The 21,173-nt window shown below is 43.6% G+C and overlaps 1 protein-coding gene across 1 annotated transcript in view; it reads right to left on the bottom strand.

Annotated features, from left to right (window-relative positions):
* Positions 1-5,969: 5,969 nt before the first annotated feature.
* Positions 5,970-21,173, bottom strand: part of LOC311132440 (brevican core protein-like) — a gene marked incomplete at both ends in the record, with an annotated part of 30,774 nt that continues 15,570 nt past the window's right edge. Inside the window, 11 exons of the mRNA XM_084165730.1 lie at positions 5,970-6,196; positions 6,657-6,801; positions 6,963-7,045; positions 7,620-7,778; positions 8,967-9,074; positions 11,763-12,770; positions 13,804-15,270; positions 17,993-18,286; positions 19,285-19,412; positions 19,898-20,072; positions 20,292-20,678. Coding sequence (XP_084021856.1) covers positions 5,970-6,196; positions 6,657-6,801; positions 6,963-7,045; positions 7,620-7,778; positions 8,967-9,074; positions 11,763-12,770; positions 13,804-15,270; positions 17,993-18,286; positions 19,285-19,412; positions 19,898-20,072; positions 20,292-20,678 — 4,181 coding nt within the window. The remainder of the gene's footprint in view (positions 6,197-6,656; positions 6,802-6,962; positions 7,046-7,619; positions 7,779-8,966; positions 9,075-11,762; positions 12,771-13,803; positions 15,271-17,992; positions 18,287-19,284; positions 19,413-19,897; positions 20,073-20,291; positions 20,679-21,173) is intronic.

Consider the following 21,173-nt stretch of genomic DNA (forward strand, 5'->3'; position numbering starts at 1 on the left):
GTTACACATAAGTGTTACGAAACCAATAACTAGCCTGCAAATATTAATATGCTCGCTAAATCTAGGGGTCTAAGGCCTAGTTAACTGGTCTGTAATCTAACCTGATTTAAGATGATCTATGTGAGAAATCCTTTTTTTTTCACCTTTATTTAACCAGGTAAGCCAGTTGAGAACAAGTTCTCATTTACAACTGCGACCTGGCCAAGATAAAGCAGGACTGTGTTGTATGTACATGTGCCCAGGAGACAACTAACTTGCAGAGTTCAGGACCATCTCCGTTTTGAAATCTTGGTCAGCCAGTCCAAGCAGATTATTATATACTTAACAAAAATATAAACGCAACATGTAAAGTGTTGGTCCCATGTTTCATGAGCTGAAACAAAAGATCCCCAAAATGTTCCATACACACAAAAAACGTATTTCACTCAAATTTTGTGCACAAATTTGTTTACATCCCTGTTAGTGAGCGTTTCTACTTTGCCAAGATAATCCATCCACCTGACATGGGCAAGATCAAGAATATCAATGGGCAAGATAAAAAATCAAGCATATCAAGAAACTGATTAAACAGCAGGGTACATGCAACAATTTCAAAGATTTTACTGAGTTACAGTTCATAAGGAAATCAGTCAATTGAAATAAATTAATTAGGTCTTAATCTATGGATTTCACATGACTGGGAATACAGATATGCATCTGGTGGTCACAGATACCTTTTTTTTAAAGGTAGGGGCGTGGATCAGAAAACCAGTCAGTATCTGGTGTGACCACCATTTGCCTCATGCATTGCTACACATCTTCTTCACATAGAGTTGATCAGGCTGTTGATTGTGGCCTGTGGAATGTTGTCCCACTCCTTTTCAATGGCTGTGCGAAGTTGCTGAATATTGGCAGGAACTGGAACACGATGTTGTACATGTCGATCCAGAGCATCTCAAACATGCTCAATGGGTGACATGTCTGGTGAGTGTGCAGGCCATGGAAGAACTGGGACATTTTCAGCTTCCAGGAATTGTGTACAGATCCTTGCGACATTGGACCGTGCATTATCATGCTGAAACATGAGGTGATGGCGACGGATAAATGGCATGAAAATGGGCCTCAGGATCTCGTCACGGTATCTCTGTTCATTCAAATTTCCATTAATAAAATGCAATTGTGTTCGTTGTCCATAGCTTATGCCTGCCCATACCATAACCCCATCGCCACCATGGGACACTCTGTTCACAACGTTGACATCAGCAAACCGCTCGCCCACACGACGCCATACACGTAGTCTGCGGTTGTGAGGCCATTCAATTCTCTGGCAACAGCTCTGGTGGACATTCCTGCAGTCCACATGCCAATTGCACACTCCCTCAACTTGAGACATCTGTGGCATTGTGTTGTGTGACAAAACTGCACATTTTAGAGTGGCCTTTTATTGTCCCCAGCACAAGGTGCACCTGTGTAATGATCATGCTGTTTAATCAGCTTCTTGATATGCCACACCTGTCAGGTGGATGAATAACCTTGTGGACAAAATGCACGAAATGAGAGAAAAAAGCTTTTTGTGCGTATGGGAAAATTTCCGGGATCATATACTTCAGCTCGTTTCATGGACCAACACTTTACATGTTGCGTTTATATTTTTGTTCAGTGTAAATACAACCTCTGGATACAGTCTTCATCATCACCTGGACTGTTACATAAATTCCACCATTTTATGCACCTGAACCTCTGACTCCCTCTCAACTGTTGATGCTCCACACCAACTAAATAGGCACACAAACACAGTCACAGAAACATTATAATTTTATTTTGTTTATAATGAAGAGTATTACTGTAAAATATACTTAGAAAATCAGTAAATAAAGAACAAAATAAAATATTTCAGAAAATGGCTGTGTGGTTAATACTCATTAAATCCTTGCTTTATTCTACAAAACTTTATTACAACATAAAGCTTTTAATAGGACTGTGTCAGTAAAATGTAGGGCATCTATCAGAGGGAAGAGTGGACAGTAATTAAACCATACTTTGAAACAAAATCTAATCAATATCATTGATACGTACAGTAAAGGCATTGTCACCCTGGTAAAAACAATTTCATGCTACTCACCCTAGCCGTTTTCACCCCAAAATAGTTAAGAGTGAATAAATAAACCACTTTGTGAAATATAAATTCTAGTTTGATAATGGAATTGGCTTTATAAACGTGTTTTATTTTCTAAAATCCTATTGCACAAAGGTGCCATTTTGATTCTTTATGTTTAAAAAAATGAAACGTACTTCATGCATGTATCATAGGCAAGGGCGTTAGCACCACATTTCATATAAAGTCTGTTGATGATAAAAGTCTAAGAAGGCCTATGGTTGTGAGATGGTTGAGATGGAAATAATGCTGAGTTCAAAACTTGATATGGGTTCCTAGGAGTGCAGGGATTTTCTGCCCCAAACCAACCATTGCTTCTATTCTAAAGACTTTGTTAAGTCACCTCATGGATCTGAAAGATTTGGATTGGTTTCAGCAATGTGGTAATAGCCACACCTAGTCCTCTGATAGGCTTGGCGGAGTTCCCACCATATTCCGTACACCTATCCAGTCCTTTCAGTTCTATGAAGGGGACTCAAAGGACCTAGAGGTTGTGACGTGAGACAGGTTTGGATATGGACCACAGAGTCTGTTGTGTTTCTTCCCTGACACTCAACCAAACATCCCTATAATGACTCACCTGTCCTGGAGTGTACTCAGTTAGATAAAAAGTTCAAAAACATTGCAGGTAGAAATATTACTAATAGAACTACAGTCGTTACCAAGTCCACAGGCAATCCAACGTGATCTCAGGGAAATTCATATTATTCTGCAAGTAAATCTGTGACAGTCTATTTAGTATGATGCGTTACGTTACATTATAAATGGAATAGTGGTCGTACAATATCATTTGATTTAGAGGACGTACAGTGTCATAGGTCTTACCCGGTAGTACAAAACATACAAATATCTGAGGCCAGGTTGCTTGTTGCGCTGTAACAACAAAGGAGAATTACAGGGAGAATTTACATGGGCGGTTAGGGTAACTAACGGCAAAGGTTAGGAGAACTAAAACGACAAAGGTTAGATGAATTTACGTAGCAGGTTAAGTTTAGAATAAGGGTTAGGGGAAGGGTTAGCTAAAATGCTACAGATGTTCCTGATGCAACTCGCACATGCAACCTTGGATTGCTAGACTGTCGCGGATTACGCCCACCCATCCTCCCGACCAACTTCCCTACTTGAATTTCTGTCTCAAGTAACTAGACCATTAGTAGGTATCATACGTCTTGGAGGTGCTCAGAAATACATAAAGTATATTTCATACGGCTCTGAGGCCAGGCTGGACAATCATATCTGTTCTACACAAGACATTTCTATCTGAACGTTCTGTAATGTTCACCCTCCTGAACAGACCCCAGGTAATCCCTAGCTGATGGAATATGAATGGAATTGCAAACAGACCAGCTGTTGTTGAAAATATGATGGGTGGATTTATAAAGCTGATTTGCCAATAATAGTCAATAAACATTGATTGATTGATAAATTATGCAGATTAAATCACTGAACACCGTTAGCGTGCTGAGGCCTGTTTAAAACCAGCAAAAGACCTGGCCCTACATATGACGCCATACATTGAATGCAATGGCATCCTAGATCGCTATAATGTGGAGCCCGGAACATATTTGGTGAAAAGTCCTTAGGCATAACGGTTTCCAAATATCTTGCTACTGAAGGCATATTTATAATCCATTAGGCTTGGCTCGCAGTCGGCATTCCAATTCATCCCAAAGGTGTTCAATGGGGTTGAGGTCAGGGCTCTGTGCAGGCCAGTCAAGTTCTTCCTCACCAATCTCGACAAACCTTTTCTGTATGGACCTCGCTTTGTGCACGGGGGCATTGTCATGCTGAAACAGGAAAGGGCCTTCCCCAAACTGTTGCCACAAAGTTGGAAGCACAGAATCATCTAGAATGTCATTGTATGCTGTAGCGTTAAGATTTCCCTTCACTGGAACTAAGGGGCCCGAACCATGAAAAATAGCCCCAGACTATTATTCCTCCTCCACCAAACTTTACAGTTGGCACTATGCATTCGGGCAGGTAGCGTTCTCCTGGCATCCGCCAAACCCAGATTCGTCCATCGGACTGCCAGGTGGTGAAGCGTGATTCATCACTCCAGAGAACGCGTTTCCACTGCTCCAGAGTCCAATGGCGGCGAGCTTTACACCACTCCAGGCAACGTTTGGCACTGCACATGGTGATCTTAGGCTTGTGTGCGGCTGCTCGGCCATGGAAACCCATTTCATGAAGCTCCTGACGAACAGTTATTGTGCTAACGTTACTTCTAGAGGCAGTTTGGAACTTGGTAGTGAGTGTTGTAACCGAGGACTGACGATTTTTACACCCTACGCGCTTCAGCACTCGGCAGTCCCGTTCTGTGAGCTTGTGTGGCCTACCACTTTGTGGCTGTGCTGTTTTTGGTCCTAGACCTTTCTAGACTTCACAATAACAGCACTTACAGTTGACCGGGACAGCTCTAGCAGCGCAGAAATTTGCAGAACTGACTTGTTGGAAAGGTGGCATCCTATGACGGTGCCACGTTGAAAGTCACTGAGCTCTTCAGTAAGGCCATTCTACTGCCAATGTTTCTCTATGGAGATTGCATGGCTGTGTGCTCGATTTTATACACGTCAGCAACGGGTGTAGCTGAAATAGCCGAATAGACAAATTTGAAGGGGTGTCCACACACTTTTGTATATATAGTGTACAATTCAGATGGATGGACAAGGAGTTAGGGTTTATAGATATGCCTCAGTGATAGGATTTTCTGAAAGCCTAAGGACTTTTCACAGAATATGTTCCGGGTTCCGCGTTCTAGCACACCATTGCAATTCATGGCATCCTATGTAGGGCTACAAGAGACCCTAAAGCCCAGGCTATTCCAACAACAGATTCAGATCGATGTGCTTTGGGGAGGAGAGTAGGAATGGAAGAGGTTATGCCTGACTGACCATGTGTCCCAATACTCTTTCCTTGTCTCCTTTCCTTCAATATCACCCTATTGCCTTCACATGTTCAGCCATTTCAGATCTCTGGTCAATGAGGAAAGAAAACTATTGAAGTGTAATGGGACATGGTATGGAATTTAAAAGTTCCACTTGATGTCCCAGTATTGAAGCGTTTTCTTTGTTGTTTGTGATTCCTCTTCAGCCAGCTCCTGGTTTCCTGTGGTTGGTGATGTTACTCCTGCTATCTGTGCTGTGCTTCCTGCCCCTGAAAGGAAACCCCAACACAAAGTTGAAAATAAAGACTTCTGACAAATCTGTTGGATAAAAAGGCAGTGTCATACGTACATTACTTTCATACATCTATCTTGTCCCTCCCACATAATATCCAGAGTGAGAACTGTCTGATTTAGCCGCTAGTTTTCTGGGTTGGCTTTGCCTGCCGCTATGGCATTGCCTTGACTTAGGCCGGGACTCAATGAAAGGCACATTTCAACAAGCGCACAGCACTGTCGACAATCGACATTGTGTCTTCTACAGGCAATTCCCTGACGGTTGTGTAGATTGCATTCGCAGTAAACACTGCAGATGTTGGCTCAAGTGTAAACTACCTTTAAAAGTGAAGTGCAGTGCGCTTGTTGACAATGCGACTGATTGAATCCTGGCTTTGAACCCAAAGATAGATGTTCTCCTCCAGAGCTAAATCAGATTCAGCAACTCCCCACTACAGAATAACAACTAACTTTCCGGTTAAAAAAACCAGTCTCCACTCTTAAGCATCTCCTTCATTCTTCAAAAGAATCAGTGACACTGATGTACTAAATCACAATTCTTCAGTATTTCTTTAGTGAGGCAGATTCTTGCTGACAGTCTGTCACAAGAGATGAACTGTATCCCAATAACTGTTCTTGAGTCATATTTAGCAAAATCAGAACTGTAATGGAACATGGTCATGGGTTAGAGATAGGTGGGCTGGTCATAGAACTGTTCATACCAGCGATGCAGAGGATCTGGGGCTCCTCCCACTTGCCACCTGGCAGGCACTTGACCAGAGGGTTTTGTCTCTGCTGGAAGCCCTGGGCACAGTAGTAGCGCACAACCGCGTCTGTCTCGTACCTCTGGCGAATTTTGCCAAACGCAGATGCGTTCCGGACTTTGGGGGGAGGGCCACATGAAGCTGTGGGAGGAGTTACAAAGACTGTAGGTGATAATGTCTTCTAAATCAAAAACACATTCATGATAGTCCTGTGTAGCTCAGTTGGTAGAGCATGGCGCTTGCAACGCCAGGGTTGTGGGTTCGATTCCCACGGGGGACCAGTATGAAAATGTATGCACTCACTAACTGTAAGTTGCTCTGGATAAGAGTGTCTACTAAAATGTCAAATGAAAAGTTAAACGATTATTTGTCCTAATGTACACATTCAATACAGTTAAGTTTTGAGCGTTATACTAGTTTGGGACTGTATTGAATGTGAGCATTAAACATCTACTACTACTTCTACATACCTCTAAGTTAACTACCTCTGTGACCTATTGCCTGTATAGCAATATAATCTATTGCACAGAGGTAGTTACAGATATGTAAAGGAACTGGTAGATAGGTGCTTGTTTGTAGTAAAATCATGTCCATTACTCACAGGTGCCTTTCTTGCAGGTGTAGGCCAGGTGGTAGTTGCAGGGCACGTCGCTCCAGCGCCCGGCATCATGCCATACCATCACCACACAGTCCTCTCCAGACAGGAAGTAACTGTCAGGCTGGCCCCTGTACCAGTTCTCATAGAGCTGTGAAGACAAGGTGAGAGACACAGACCTGTAGTAGTTTATAAGCATGGGAGCTAATGTCTTGTGTCTTGTGTTCCTGTGTCTTTGTAGCTGCATGTCATCCTGTGGACATGTTTTGACACAGTACTTTTTCTATGTCAAACCAATCTGTCTGGACTCACCAATGGGTTACCATCGGACCAGCGGAAATCCCCCTCGATGGTCTTGTCGTTCAGTCCAGTCCACTGATACTCCTTATAGTTATCTGCGGATAGAACAAGCCATTTTATTTGCTTTTCAAGCAGTAGGCCTATCACTCCTCGAAGAAGTTATACAGTAGACCTTTGTCTTTGTGCTTCCACTGCGAATATCAACAACTCTGCCAGGGTTTGTGTTGCCAATTGACTGGGCATGAAGTTACTTGGAGGTAATTTGGCCACGTAATTTAGAACATGCTAAAGCTGCCCCCCATCACTCCCATTGTGTTTTTGGTAATTAATGATAATGTCAGCAGTTGTGACAGTGGCTGAGTACACAGTCTGTCACTCTGGTTAAAAGTAAGTGTTCATCTAATTGATTTAGTAATTTTGCTGAACTACCTCTTTAATCACCCAGATTAGCATTTGCATGTAGCACTTCCGCACAGCAGGGTCATGACATTTGTCCTTCCTATGCTAATAAATAGCACACACAAACCCTTGAGAGCTAGCTGCTATATTTCCAATGTATTAATGTGCTGTAAAATGGTACGCTCTGCTAACAAATGGAGTTGCCTATCAATGAAAGAGAAAAGGTGGAGTAGGAAGTTTGGTGGCTCGCTGTCACCACTCCCACCGTACTGTTAATGAAGTCCTGCTCCTCAGGGGTCATGATTGACACCAGGTGGCCCCCCACCATGCGACAGTGCTGCTCCGCCACCTCCCAGATCAGCCGCTGGTTGAAGTGCTTGTAGCAGTTCCCATGGAACTTTTGCCAGCCCACCCCACACTGCTCCAGGTCTAAGAGACAGAACAGGAGGGAGGGAGGGTGGGAGAGATTTACTAGATGTAATTATTTTATTTGGACGATTAAGAGGGAAAGGTTAGATCCGTTTAGCTTTTCTGACCATTGAACAAGAAAGAGAGAGAAGAGGTGGTATTGATGAAAAACAATGAGGTGACCCGAACGAAACTACCTTAAGACCTTGCTCGGGATTCAATCTAAGATGCATTATCGACAAGTGCAATACACTTGACTTTTGAAGGAAATTGTTTAAGCTTGAGCCAAAATTCACAGTGTTGACGTGAATGTGATCTCCGCGAATGCCAGGAAAATTGTATTTGATTGAATCCTGGCCTTACTCTGTAACTAGATGATTCTAACCCACAAAGACAGTTTCCCTGATTCACTGAGCATATAGATCCATGAGGTTCATCCATCTAAAGAACACTTCATTTCGCCTTCTTTCAATTTCTATGTTCTCATCCCTAAATCTGTGTGACAGGAACACGGTGGCATAGCAAGCAGGTCTCAAAGAAAAGGCTGTGTCAGACTGAACTGAGGTGGACAATTGTTCCAAAAGCAAGGTTTTGTCCTTTCTAGAGTTGGGATCAGGGATGGAACAGCCATTCTTGGATTGTCCTCTTCAAACAAGGTGGTTCTTTGAGATTAATGGGCTCTTAACGCCACAGTGTGTAATATTTCAATTTGATTGATTGAGTTAATAGTACTACTAGTTATTAATAGCGTAGTACTAGTAAACTAGACTAGTACAACTGTCTTACCTTCTAATAACAAAAACATTAAGGATCTGTTACTTTGTTTATGTTTTGGCCGTATATATCCTTTTACTTCTTTATTACGAAGATGACTGGAATGTGGCTCCACTCATCGGAGCCTGACTTAACCTGCTTCAGCACATACAAACCCAAAAGTATTATTACTGAATGTGGTGGTGCATTACATTATAGTCATTTAGCAGATGCTCTTAACCAGAGCAACTTACAGGAGCAATTAGGGTTAAGTGCCTTGCTCAAGGGCACATCGACAGATTCCCCCCATAGTTAGTTTAGGGATTCGAACCTGCAACCTTTCCGTTTCTGGCCCAACACGCTTAACCGCTAGACTACCTGCCACCCAGTAGTCTGCCATCTGGTGCATTATAACACTGTTTAATAGCACTCTTACAAGAAGAATGAGGAGCTCACCTGTCTGACAGAGGTCACCTCCATAGCTGGGCAAACAGAGGCATGTGGTGCTCCCACCCATCTCAACGCAGGTGCCGCCGTTGGCACAGGGGTCCTCCAGACAGGCATCTGAAACACAGCAAGAGGCCAGTCCTGCCAGCTCTGATAACCATATGCAGCCTACTACTGTAGTAATACTAATAGTAAATAGTAAAGTTGCACTGTAGTAAAAATAATACACTGATAATATCATTCAATTATAGCCTAGTGTGTAGAAAACAGTGAGGGTAGCTGCAGCAAAGAGGATAAAGAGAACAATATTTAACGTGGTTAAAATATGAGTATGATGATAAAAGAGTTGAAGTCAAAGAGTTTAGAGATTATGTAAAGAAAAAGCAAGGTTGGTGAAGGTCTGTAAGGCTGCCCAGTCAGGTGCTGCATCTCCTGCCCGAAGGATGTTCAATGAACTCAGTGTGACCATAGTCCTTGTCATGTCTGCTGAAGATATCACCGTAACCTTGAATGACTCCCTGACTATTCACCAGGTCAAGTACTTATTAACTCTCAGGGTAATTACGCCCTCTCTGGCGAGGATGAGTAAGCCATTTCTATCACTGTCTACAATTATGATGATGATTTCAGTGTTGTGATACTTAGACATTTAGTGATGATGAAGGTGATGTGATAAAGGGTGCAAGGGAATTAGTAATACTGTCTTTATCGGCAATTGATTACCTACAATTAACCTCTCATGATGTTTTCCATTGGGTATACTTTTGCATGCATCTCTGTGTAGATGTTATATTTTGGTCCGGAACATATTACCAAAGTACAGTGTTAAGATTGCTGATAATTGTAAAAATGAACTATGACACATTATGGATGCCTCATACCTTAGTGGTATTTCTGCAATCTACTATAAATGTAACCTGGGCTGGAACCAGAAGTGAGAGAGTGAGACTTAGACATTAGGTATGAAAATAAGACCACCAAAAAGAATCTACCTGAAAGTATCACATTGCCTCTTGTATCAGACTGGAGCACACATGTATCCGACTACAACCAGTGGTTCTAATCCTGAATGCTGATTGGTTAAAACCGCATTCCAGCTGGTGTCTATTCCACAAGTTACCTCCATCTTCTCCTTTCCTTTAGATGAACATACAATCAGCCAGTAGATGGAACCAAAGTTCACATATTGAGTTGATAACAATGCTCACAAAGCCTGCATCTGGCATCACCTGTGTAGAGAAAGCTTGAGGTAGAAGTTGTCCTTAACTACAGATGTAGGATCAGATTACCCAACCCCCTATTTTAACCATTAGGCGGATAAAGAAATATCAGATGCTGTGTCAGTGGTTAGGGCAATTTCTACCTAATCTGTCTGGAAAGTAAAGCACCAGTGAGAAAGTAAACCTAAAATTAAAGGCCATGTCCTCTAATTTTGATTTTCACCTTTAATGGTTACTTCTCTGTGTAAAAGCACATTTACTAAAATGAGACGGCAAATGTAGCATTTTATACAATTCTGTGCAAGTTATCCAACAGGCTGGTTTATGGTCTGTTGGTTGAATGGTTTTATGGATTGGGCCATCATGTTTGAGTTAACTCCTTAGAGGAGAAAGCACACATGTTTAAAGAATAATCCATGCTGTTAGCTGTGCTTGTGATATGCTGGTTCTGACTCTCCATCTATACAATCACAATCTGCAAAGACCCATTTTATATTAGATGACATGGCACTAATCATGCCACACTGATTTTACTTTAGCGTCAAACAATAAACCAGCCTCAATAGTTTCCATGTTATATTTAGAAACTCTTACTCATTACAAATGTTTAAACGTTTTGGAAGAAACTATGATCAGACCGCCATCTAGGAGATCATTGTCATTTTTCAAATGGTATGTCTTGTTACACTGAGAGATTGATGGTATTACATAAATTTTTACCCCAAATAACATTACAAATATTCTAATTAGATGTAATTTACATGTCTACAAGACTTGAAAGCTGGACATTCCCTTATTATGGTTATAGAAGTGACATTATTCGCCATACATTCTATTATATATCTACTATATACTAACTCAATACCTGCTGAGTTAGTTTAAAAAGTTGCTGCCGTTTTATAATTGGGATACTGTCCCTCTATTAAATCAATAATATCTGTATTCTTTGCCAATAAAATGTCAGTGGTGTTGCATTTGGGAATCAGTGCTGTTACATTCAGAGTTAGTGGAGTTACAATGCAAGGACAAATGTTTGTCTGGATGAATAACACTGTTTTTTTTTCACTTGGAATTGTGCTCAAACTAATATGGGCCCCTGGTAAGAGGAAATTGACTGTTTGAATGCAGAAACATTCAGGACGGTGAAGGTGCAAGTTGGACATCACTCTGGCAGGAAGAATAGGGGGAGAAAATCAAGCATCGCAATTCTCTTTCACAGAAATGGTGTGTCTGGGCAATACAGTACTTCACAGAAGTCAATCTTTGAGTGACAAAAACATCATGCACAGCAAGACTGGTTTGTTTGACAAATGTCAAAAGGGAGTTGTCCCATATATCTGTCAATGCTCAATTCCTGGGGATCACAAAGAGCAGGGTGCTCTTTAAGGGGGAAGGAGGGGGAGGAGGGGGAGTGGGCTGCTGAGACAAACAGTGAGACAGACGAAGAGGGGGGAGCCGTTGGGAGGGTGGTTGTTTGCAGAAAATGGAGCAAGGCAGCTTGGGGTGGGAGAGGCCGGGGTTTAGTGCATCGCCTTGTCGAGCAGCAAGAGGACGGTTAGGCTGGTTAGGGTGGCTTGAGTGTTACCTGAAATCTTCCTGGCACTGCCCACAGCAGCCCTCTCATTGGGCAAGATGAGCAGGGTGGGCGGCTGAGTGAAGCCGAATTCCAGATCCAACTGGCCCTCATCCACGGGGGGCATAAGAGCTGTCACCCTCTCCGGCTCAGATGTTTCTGGGGGACCTGGTGTGGTGGAGGTGGTGGGGCTCCAGGTCTGTGTGGCCCACTCTGTGGATGTGTACATGGTGGATGTGGACATAGTGGCAGCGGTGGGATCCGTACTTGAGGTGGACAAGGAGTCTGACCCAAACCGATCAGTTTCTGCTGAGGAGTCTGGAAGCTCTGTCTGGGAAGAGGTGGATGGGGGTTCCCCGCTGTATTCAAGGTCTTCCTGAGACTCTTGGGATGCAGAGGTGGAGCGGTGCAGATCCCAGCTAGTTGTTTGCGACTCAAGGGGGAAGACGGTAACTTTTTCTCCCAGGGATGGTTCATCAGTGCCTGGCTCATGTCCACTTCTATCTTCTTCAGGGTCCATGGTGGTGGGATCCACCTCTATTCTGGACATGGTCGTTGTTTGATAGCCCATTGTGGTAAACTCGACAGGCAGCTGGGAGGTGGTGGAGAGGTCTGGAGACTCTGTCGTGGCTATGCCCTCTCCAGACCCCAGGTTCTCCTCATCAGACTCCCCTAGTGTCAGCTTCACTTCTCCTAAAGGTTCCAATCTCTCTGGAATGACGATACCCTCGAAATCTAGAATGGTGCTGCCTTCCGGCCTAGCGGAGGAAGTTCCCTGGGAGGTTCCTTGTGGATGGCCTACTGTGGAGTACACAGCTACTGTGGAGTACACATCCAGTCCCAGCTCCTCATAATGATCCAGTCCAGATGAGATGCTGCTTGAATGCGGAACTCTTGTCTGCTGCTCACTGGGGATGCTGGTGGCTCCAGGGGAGGCAGACATTTGAGGGGTGAAGTCAGAGGATTCAGAGGTGGGGGATCTGTCTGTGTGGATTCCCTGGTGGACACCTATGTCTATCTCTGTAAAGAAGGTACAATATACATTATTGTTGGATGATTATGAAGTCTTAAATTCTACACAGCCCTACAATGACAAAGTACATACTTTTGAGAAAAGGAGTTAGGAGTAACATCTGTAACAACTATAAGATCAAAAACGTCTAACATCGAAGATATTATTTATTTTATTTTTACATTATACACTATTTTCAAGTATGATCAAAATACACTTGCTTCTAAAATAACAAGCAGGTTTTCATGTAATAGGCAGATTGCAGTTGGTCCAGAACAATGCAGCACGTATCACACTTAGATGTACACAGAGGGTGAATGTCAATGACATGCATGTCAATCTCTTCTGACTCAAAGTTGAGGAGAGGTTGACTGCATCACTATTGGTCTTTCTGTTGATGATACCAAACTGTCTGTTCAAGCAGTTGACACACAGTTCGGACACTCATCGGTATCACACAAGACATGCAACCAGAGGTCTCTTCACAGTCCCCAGGTCCAGAACTGAGGCTAGGAAACACACAGTATTAAATAGGCCCATGACTAAATGGAACTCTCAGCCACCCCAGGTAACTCAAGCTAGCAAACAAAACCAGATTCAAAAATTAGATAGAAGAACACCTTACGGCATGACGGGGACTATAAAGAGACACACAGACATTTCTATGCATTTTGTATTGTATTTTGCATTGTATTATGTATTGTATTGTGTATGTGATACGTGGTTGGGATACGACTGTGATATGTGGTTGTCTCGCCTGGCTATCTTAAGATGAATGCACTAGCTGTGGGTCGCTCTGGATGGGAGAGTCTGCTGAATGGCTGAATTGTAATGTAAATGTAGTGCTATCTATATTTATGTATATTATGTATTTTATTTGCTGTGTTGATTCCTGTTTGGACCCCAGCAAGAGTAGCCGCTGCCTCGGCAGCAGCTAATTGGGGATCCTAATAAATACAAAATACAAAAAATATTAAATGTCATGTATCATAAAGCTATAGCCCAAAGTACATGAGGAATTGGGGGCCACATTAGCCATACCTTGGGACACATCTCCAGATCCATCCAGGGGCAACCACACTGAGGTTGCCTTTCCGTAGGGGGAGAGTGTAGACCAGACTGGGTGGGGATCAAGCTCTCCCGGGGACTCGGTCGAGATGGATGTCTCCTCAGGTTCTCCCACAATCGCCTCTTTGTGCCTCCTCTCTGCAGTGGGGTCATGTGCCTCGGTAGCATTCTCTATGGAGTCAAAGGTCATTGTGGTAGTCTCTTGTGCATTCTCCCGATGACTCTGGTTACCTGCTGTTGTGCTGTAGTTGGCTTCCAGTTGATCCAACTCCAGGTTGGTCTCTGGCATCGGCTGGAAGTGCTTGGAAGATCCTGACTGCTGGTAGTCGGGTTCCTCCGGGTTAATCTCTGGCATCGGCTGGTAATGTCTGTGTGGCTCGTAGGACGGCTCTGGGAATTCTGGGGTCGTTTCCAGCTCGAGCCGGTAGAGACTGGAGTTGCCTTCGTGGAGGGAGTTTGGCACGCTGGAGGTACTGGGTAATGAAGTAGAATTCTGGGAGTGATAGTCTCCTTCGGGGAAGGAGTCTGGCTCACTGGAGGTGCTGGGTAGTGAAGTAGTATACTGGGTGTGATAGTCTCCTTCGTGGAGGGAGTCTGGCTCACTGGAGGTGCTGGGTAATGAAGTAGGATGCTGGGAGTGATAGTCTTCTTCGTGGGGGGAGTCTGGCACACTTGAGGTGCTGGGTAGTGAACTAAAATTCTGGAAGTGATAGTCTCCTTCGTGGAGGGAGTCTGGCTCACTGGAGGTGCTGGGAAGTGATGTAGAATGCTGGGAGTGATAGTCTCCTTCGTGGAGGGAGTCTGGCTCACTGGAGGTGCTAGATAGTGAAGTAGGATGCTGGGAGTGATAGTCTCCTTTGTGGAGGGAGTCTGACTCACTGGAGGTGCTGGGTAGTGAAGTAGGATTCTGGGAGTGATAGTCTCCTTCGTGGAGGGAGTCTGGCTCACTGGAGGTGCTGGGAAGTGAAGTAGGATGCTGGGAATGATAGTCTCCTTCGGAGAGGGAGTCTGGCTCACTGGAGGTGTTGGGTAGTGAAGTAGGATGCTGGGAATGATAGTCTCCTTCGGAGAGGGAGTCTGGCTCACTGGAGGTGTTGGGTAGTGAAGTAGGATCTTGGGAGTGGTAGTCTTCTTCTACAGGAAGTGAAGTCTCATCAAAGGGCTGGAGGAGGTCCTGGGTGGAGGCTGTACGGGTGAGTGGGACCTCTGTGCTTAACATGGCAGTAGGGGGAGTCCCCTGCAGGTCCTCCCGAGCAGGAGCTGACTGAAAGACAGGGAGGGATTCCAGGACACTCTGGGCCTCTCGCTCCATTTGCTCTGGATCCTGGCTCAGATGGAGCTCCTCGGCAGGCTCCATAATAACGACAATATCTTGTCCGATGTCCTCTGGCTCAGTGGCCATGTAGTCCATGGGGGCATCAGTGTGAGGATTCCCATTACCTGAGAAGAACAGGGGGTAGACAGGAGATCGTTTTATGTCCATTCATTAGACAAACACATTCTCTGCAATTCAACACAAAATAATCCATGGAAGCATGCAATCCAACAAATCTCTTGCAATAATAAAACCTATATTATATATGTTACAACTAATTAGTCCAGTACAAAACAGACCTCTGAAGTAAGTACTGTACTATCTCTTTTAATTACTAATTAGTCCAGTACAAAACAGACCTCTGAAGTAAGTACTGTACTATCTCTTTTAATTACTAATTAGGCCAGTACAAAACAGACCTCTGAAATGAGGGGGGGGGGGGGGGGGGGGGGGGGGGGCTACTAAGCTAACATATGGAATTATTTTAAGATGGTCATACCATGGATCATCTAGCTATGTAATTAGAATTTTAGGACCCATTTAAGTATATCTATATATAGATAGATAGATATATATATATATATTTTTTTACATTATTTGATAAAATATTGAATTTGGCCCATAGAAACGCATTGAATAACACATTCATACAGTGAGGGAAAAAAGTATTTGACCCCCTGCTGATTTTGTACGTTTGCCCACTGACAAAGAAATTATCAGTCTTTAATTTTAATGGTAGGTTTATTTGAACTGTGAGAGACAGAATAACAACAAAAAAATCCAGAAAAACGCATGTCAAAAATGTTTTAATGAGGGAAATAAGTATTTGACCCCCTCTCAATCAGAAAGATTTCTGGCACCCAGGTGTCTTTTATACAGGTAACGAGCTGAGATTAGGAGCACACTCTTAAAGGAAGTGCTCCTAATCTCAGTTTGTTACCTGTATAAAAGACACCTGTCCACAGAAGCAATCAATCGATCAGATTCCAAACTCTCCACCATGGCCAAGACCAAAGAGCTCTCCAAGGATGTCAGGGACAAGATTGTAGACCTACACAAGGCTGGAATGGGCTACAAGACCATCGCCAAGCAGCTTGGTGAGAAGGTGACAACAGTTGGTGCGATTATTCGTAAATGGAAGAAACACAAAAGACCTGTCAATCTCCCTCGGCCTGGGGCTCCATGCAAGATCTCACCTCGTGGAGTTGCAATGATCATGAGAATGGTGAGGAATCAGCCCAGAACTACACGGAAGGATCTTGTCAATGATCTCAAGGTAGCTGGGACCATAGTCACCAAGAAAACAATTGGTAACACAATACGCCGTGAAGGACTGAAATCCTGCAGCGCCCGCGAGGTCCACCTGCTCAAGAAAGCACATATACAGGGCCGTCTGAAGTTTGCCAATGAACATCTGAATGATTCAGAGGAGAACTGGGTGAAAGTGTTGTGGTCAGATGAGACCAAAATGGAGCTCTTTGGCATCAACTCAACTCGCTGTGTTTGGAGGAGGAGGAATGCTGCCTATGACCCCAAGAACACCATCCCCACCTTCAATCATGGAGGTGGAAACATTATGCTTTGGGAGTGTTTTTCTGCTAAGGGGACAGGACAACTTCACCGCATCAAAGGGACGATGGACGGGCCCATGTACCGTCAAATCTTGGGTGAGAACCTCCTTCCCTCAGCCAAGGCATTGAAAATGGGTCGTGGATGGGTATTCCAGCATGACAATGACCCAAAATACACGGCCAAGGCAACAAAGAAGTAGCTCAAGAAGAAGCACATTAAGGTCCTGGAGTGGCCTAGCCAGTCTCCAGACTTTAATCCCATTGAAAATCTGTGGAGGGAGCTGAAGGTTTGAGTTGCCAAACGTCAGCCTCGAAACCTTAATGACTTGGAGAAGATCTGCAAAGAGGAGTGGAACCTGGTGACCAACTGCAAGAAACGGCTGACCTCTGTGATTGCTAACAAGGGTTTTGCCACCAAGTACTAAGTCATGTTTTGCAGTGGGGTCAAATACTTATTTCCCTCATCAAAATGCAAATCAATGTATAACATTTTTGACATGCGTTTTTCTGGATTTTTTTGTTATTATTTTGTCTCTCACTGTTCAAATAAACCTACCATTAAAATTATAGACTGATCATGTCTTTGTCAGTGGGCAAACATACAAAATCAGCAGGGGATCAAATACTATTTTCCCTCACTGTAAATGGCAAAAAAGACAGTCAAAAAATAAATCATAAGGAATAAAATGTTGAAGTGTCTGTCCTATATTTAGGAGATATAAGAAAGCTCAGGATTTTTAAATATATATTTTTTACACACAATTAACCCCTTATTTTTGTAGGCACAAAACGACCTTCATACTTCCATTTGTTTGTATGGGTTACCTTCAGATGAGTCCTGTGTCCTCGTAGAAAACAGAGAACACCATCGTGTTCGTGAGTGCCTCCCCTTTCCATAGAGTGGTCATAATAGTTTTTTAGGCCAAACCGTTCAGACGCTACAGACGTTTTCGTGAGAAGACCGATTTTCGGGATGTCTCATGGTCTGACAAACACCGCTGTAACTTGGCCACCTTCCACGGCAGATGCGGAAGGCTGACATAGCAGTTGTGAGGGATTGAGACGCAGCCCATGGAAAAAAACTGATTTCTCTAGTTTAAACTGACAGATTTTTATGGGGATTTTATTATTATGTTACTTAGGTTTAACGCACGGGTGCGTCAATAGACTCTTAAGGATCTTTTAACTACTTATTAGGCCAGTACAAAACAGACCTCTGAAATAAGTACTTTACTATCTCTTTTAACTACTAATTAGTCCAGTACAAGACTCAGACCTCTGAAACAGTAAACATCATGGCGGCTGGATGATTCAGGGAAGCCTGTCTGGTTGCTGTAACGATACAGGGTCTTGACCCCTGCCTGAGGCCCTCCACAGCGCTCTCTAGGGGTGATGATGGGGTAGCGCACACTGCCATCAGACAGCCAGCCAGGGTTGCAGCGGTCCAGACCCTCACTCCACGCCATGTACAGCTGCCCTGTGGTAGCCAGCTTTGCCCCTTCCTTCTCGCAGTACGCCCAAGCCTCATCCAATGACAGCTGCTTTGGGGCAGAGCCATGGAACACCTCCCCTGCACAAAAAGGGTCACGTGTTAGACTCCTAATGGGAATTAGATCCCGAACAATTGTCCTAGATCCTTAATTTCCCTGAAGTATCTGGAAAAATACAAAAGGCTGAACACATGGGAGAATGAGACCTTGGTTGGGAAATTGACATCAAGATTTGATATGTAATGTACCTGTCCTTGGAGGGAAAGTACTATCAATGTCTAAGATGTATGCTGTGTAAATACAAATTATCTCACTCATCTAAAGTGTGTACTCTGTCCACTAGCTAAAAACCCTCCATGCCTGTAACTTAAAGGGATAGTTCACACAAATTACAAAATGATATAATGGTTTCCTTGCCCTGTAAATGGTCTATGGTAAAGGTATGATAGCAATCCATGATTTGGTTTAGTTTACCTGGCACTGTTACCACATGCTAACGTTTTAGCATTTGTGTCACACATCCCATTCAAGTCATGGGACCGATATTAGCATTTTTTTCGCACATCATGTCCAAATAATCAGAAACTATCTACAATTGTGAAGCTCAACAAAGTAACTTAGAAACTATTTGAACATGATGCGTGAAAAATGCTAATATCGGTCCCATGACTTGGATGGTGCCACAAATGCTAAATGCTAAAACGTTAGCATGTGGAAACAATACCAGGGAAACTAAATCAAAGCATGGATTGCTGTCATACCTTGTTCAGAGACTGTTTGGAGGGTAAGGAAACCAATATGTAATTTTGTATTTGGGTGAACTATCCCTTTAAGGAGACCCAACACTGTCATTTTATAGAGTGCCTTCAGAACACGATGATATACAATGACAAAGCATCTGACTTGACAAAATTACATATTGTCCTTTATGATTTTTTACACAATGTCACAAACGTACAAACATACGTTATTGCTCAGTAGAATCACATTTACATCCTTTTTTTACGGGGAGCTATTCACACTGTCACTATTTACACTGCCTTTTTACGGTAAGCTATTCACAAGTTCTATTTTTTACCATCAATATGCTCCACATAACAATACACATCAAACAGTTCCTCTGGTTCCAGCGTCCCATAGTTCCTCACTCCTGGGCGGCCATCCATGTCACCATAGCAACCTTCCCGGGGAACTTGGATTGGATATCTGCGTAATAGGTGCAAAAATATTTGTATTTCCTGTGCTAAGAAAACATTGTAAAGACTAACTCTGATAGGTGAGGGGTCTCAGTCATTGTTTTTTAATCTGTTAGCAGGAATTGTTGTGTGTGTTGGGAACAAAGACCAAATAGAGTGCTTATTTTACACATGTAAGCCATGACAATACACACGAGGAAATCTAGCTTAATTAACACCAGGACTACAGTGAGACTGATTCAGCTGCCATCAGGCCAACACACAGTCTGCCAGAAAAGTACAACAGCTGGTGCGTGAAATAGTATTACATACCACACAGTGGGCCAAATTCAAAAACCCCAGTAGCCTATAGATGTGTGAATTAGCTCACTGCTGTTTGTTGACATTCTATAACCTTGGCACCTCAGCACTGCCCGTTAATAACTCAGGTAGTCAAAACAAAGTCTTGCACTTTTAAGAAATGTGTCTTTGTATTATAGGGCAAGTTGTGGATACCTGACAGATTGATCAGCGAGCCAGCCGGCGTCACACTGCTCATAGCCATCGTAGTAGGCTGCCAGAAGGTGGTCGGGAGTAGCGATGTGTGCCCCAATGCCCTCGCACGCCGCCTGGGCCTCACTGAACGAAAATGCATAGCGGCCAGAGGCGTGTCTGTAGTGGAAGACCACACCTACATGCACACACGTGTGCACAAACACAAACATACATGCACAGAGAAATATGGACAGGCTCAAATACACAATATGTGGTAAAAACTGGAAGAAAAAATTTGAATAGTTGCATACAAGGCTAAATCTGTTTGTTTTCTATAAGCAGTTTCTAAACCTGTTCGACAAGTAAAAAAACTCACAGACTCCTACAACCTTAAAAATGCTTCTCCCTCTGTTACCTTTGACCTTGATCTGTGTGAAGTCACTGGCGTCGTCCAGGCCCTGCTGCACCTCGCAGCGGTAGTGCCCTGTGTCTGTTGAGCGCAGCTCCCCCAGCCAGAGGGAGAGGTTCTCAGGCGAGTCTGCAAAGTTGACAAGGGAGGCTCGTTCTCTGTAGGCCTCGTTGACCTTCACCCTTTGACCCCGCGCCACTAGGATCTCTGTCTCCTCCTGCTCCCCATCATGCAACACGCTCCACTTGACCCGGGGCAGGATGGGGGGCAAGGAGGACGAGGGGGGCCCAGGGGACATGGACACCAGACAGGGGATTGTGATGGAGCCTCCCAGGTGTGCAGTGGAGATCGGGGTTGCCTTGGAGATGGTGACCTGGAGTTGTCGGTTGTCATCTAGGTCAGGAAGGAGAGATACAGTGAGTAAACGATGCTGACTGAGTAAGTGGCCGGCTGTTAACCTCTAGTGGTGGTGGTGAATAATGCATTTTGGGGACAATCTTCAAAATTCTGCAGCAATGGTTATATTCCATGGATGAGTACAATTTCAGAAAAAATATTATATGATTACGGAATGGGCGGAAAACTAAATGCTTTAATCATGTACATGTTGAATATATAGAAATATAAATTATACATAATCCATATTTATCTTAACTATCTTCTATCCCAAGCAATTGTAATACAGCAACTATTATGCAGCAATTACTATACAGCAACTGAGGCTTTAAATTCTAGTTCATGATGACCACAGGGCTGCTAAGGTTAAAGGGATATTTTGTGATACCATTTCATGTCTCTGCGTCCAGTATGAAGGAGTTAAGAGGTAGTTTCGCGAGCCAATGCTAACTAGCATTAGCACAATGACTGGAAGTCTCCCATAGATCTCCA

The sequence above is a fragment of the Coregonus lavaretus genome, assembly GCF_964263955.1.
Source record: "Coregonus lavaretus genome assembly, chromosome: 7".
Lineage (NCBI taxonomy): Eukaryota > Metazoa > Chordata > Actinopteri > Salmoniformes > Salmonidae > Coregonus > Coregonus lavaretus.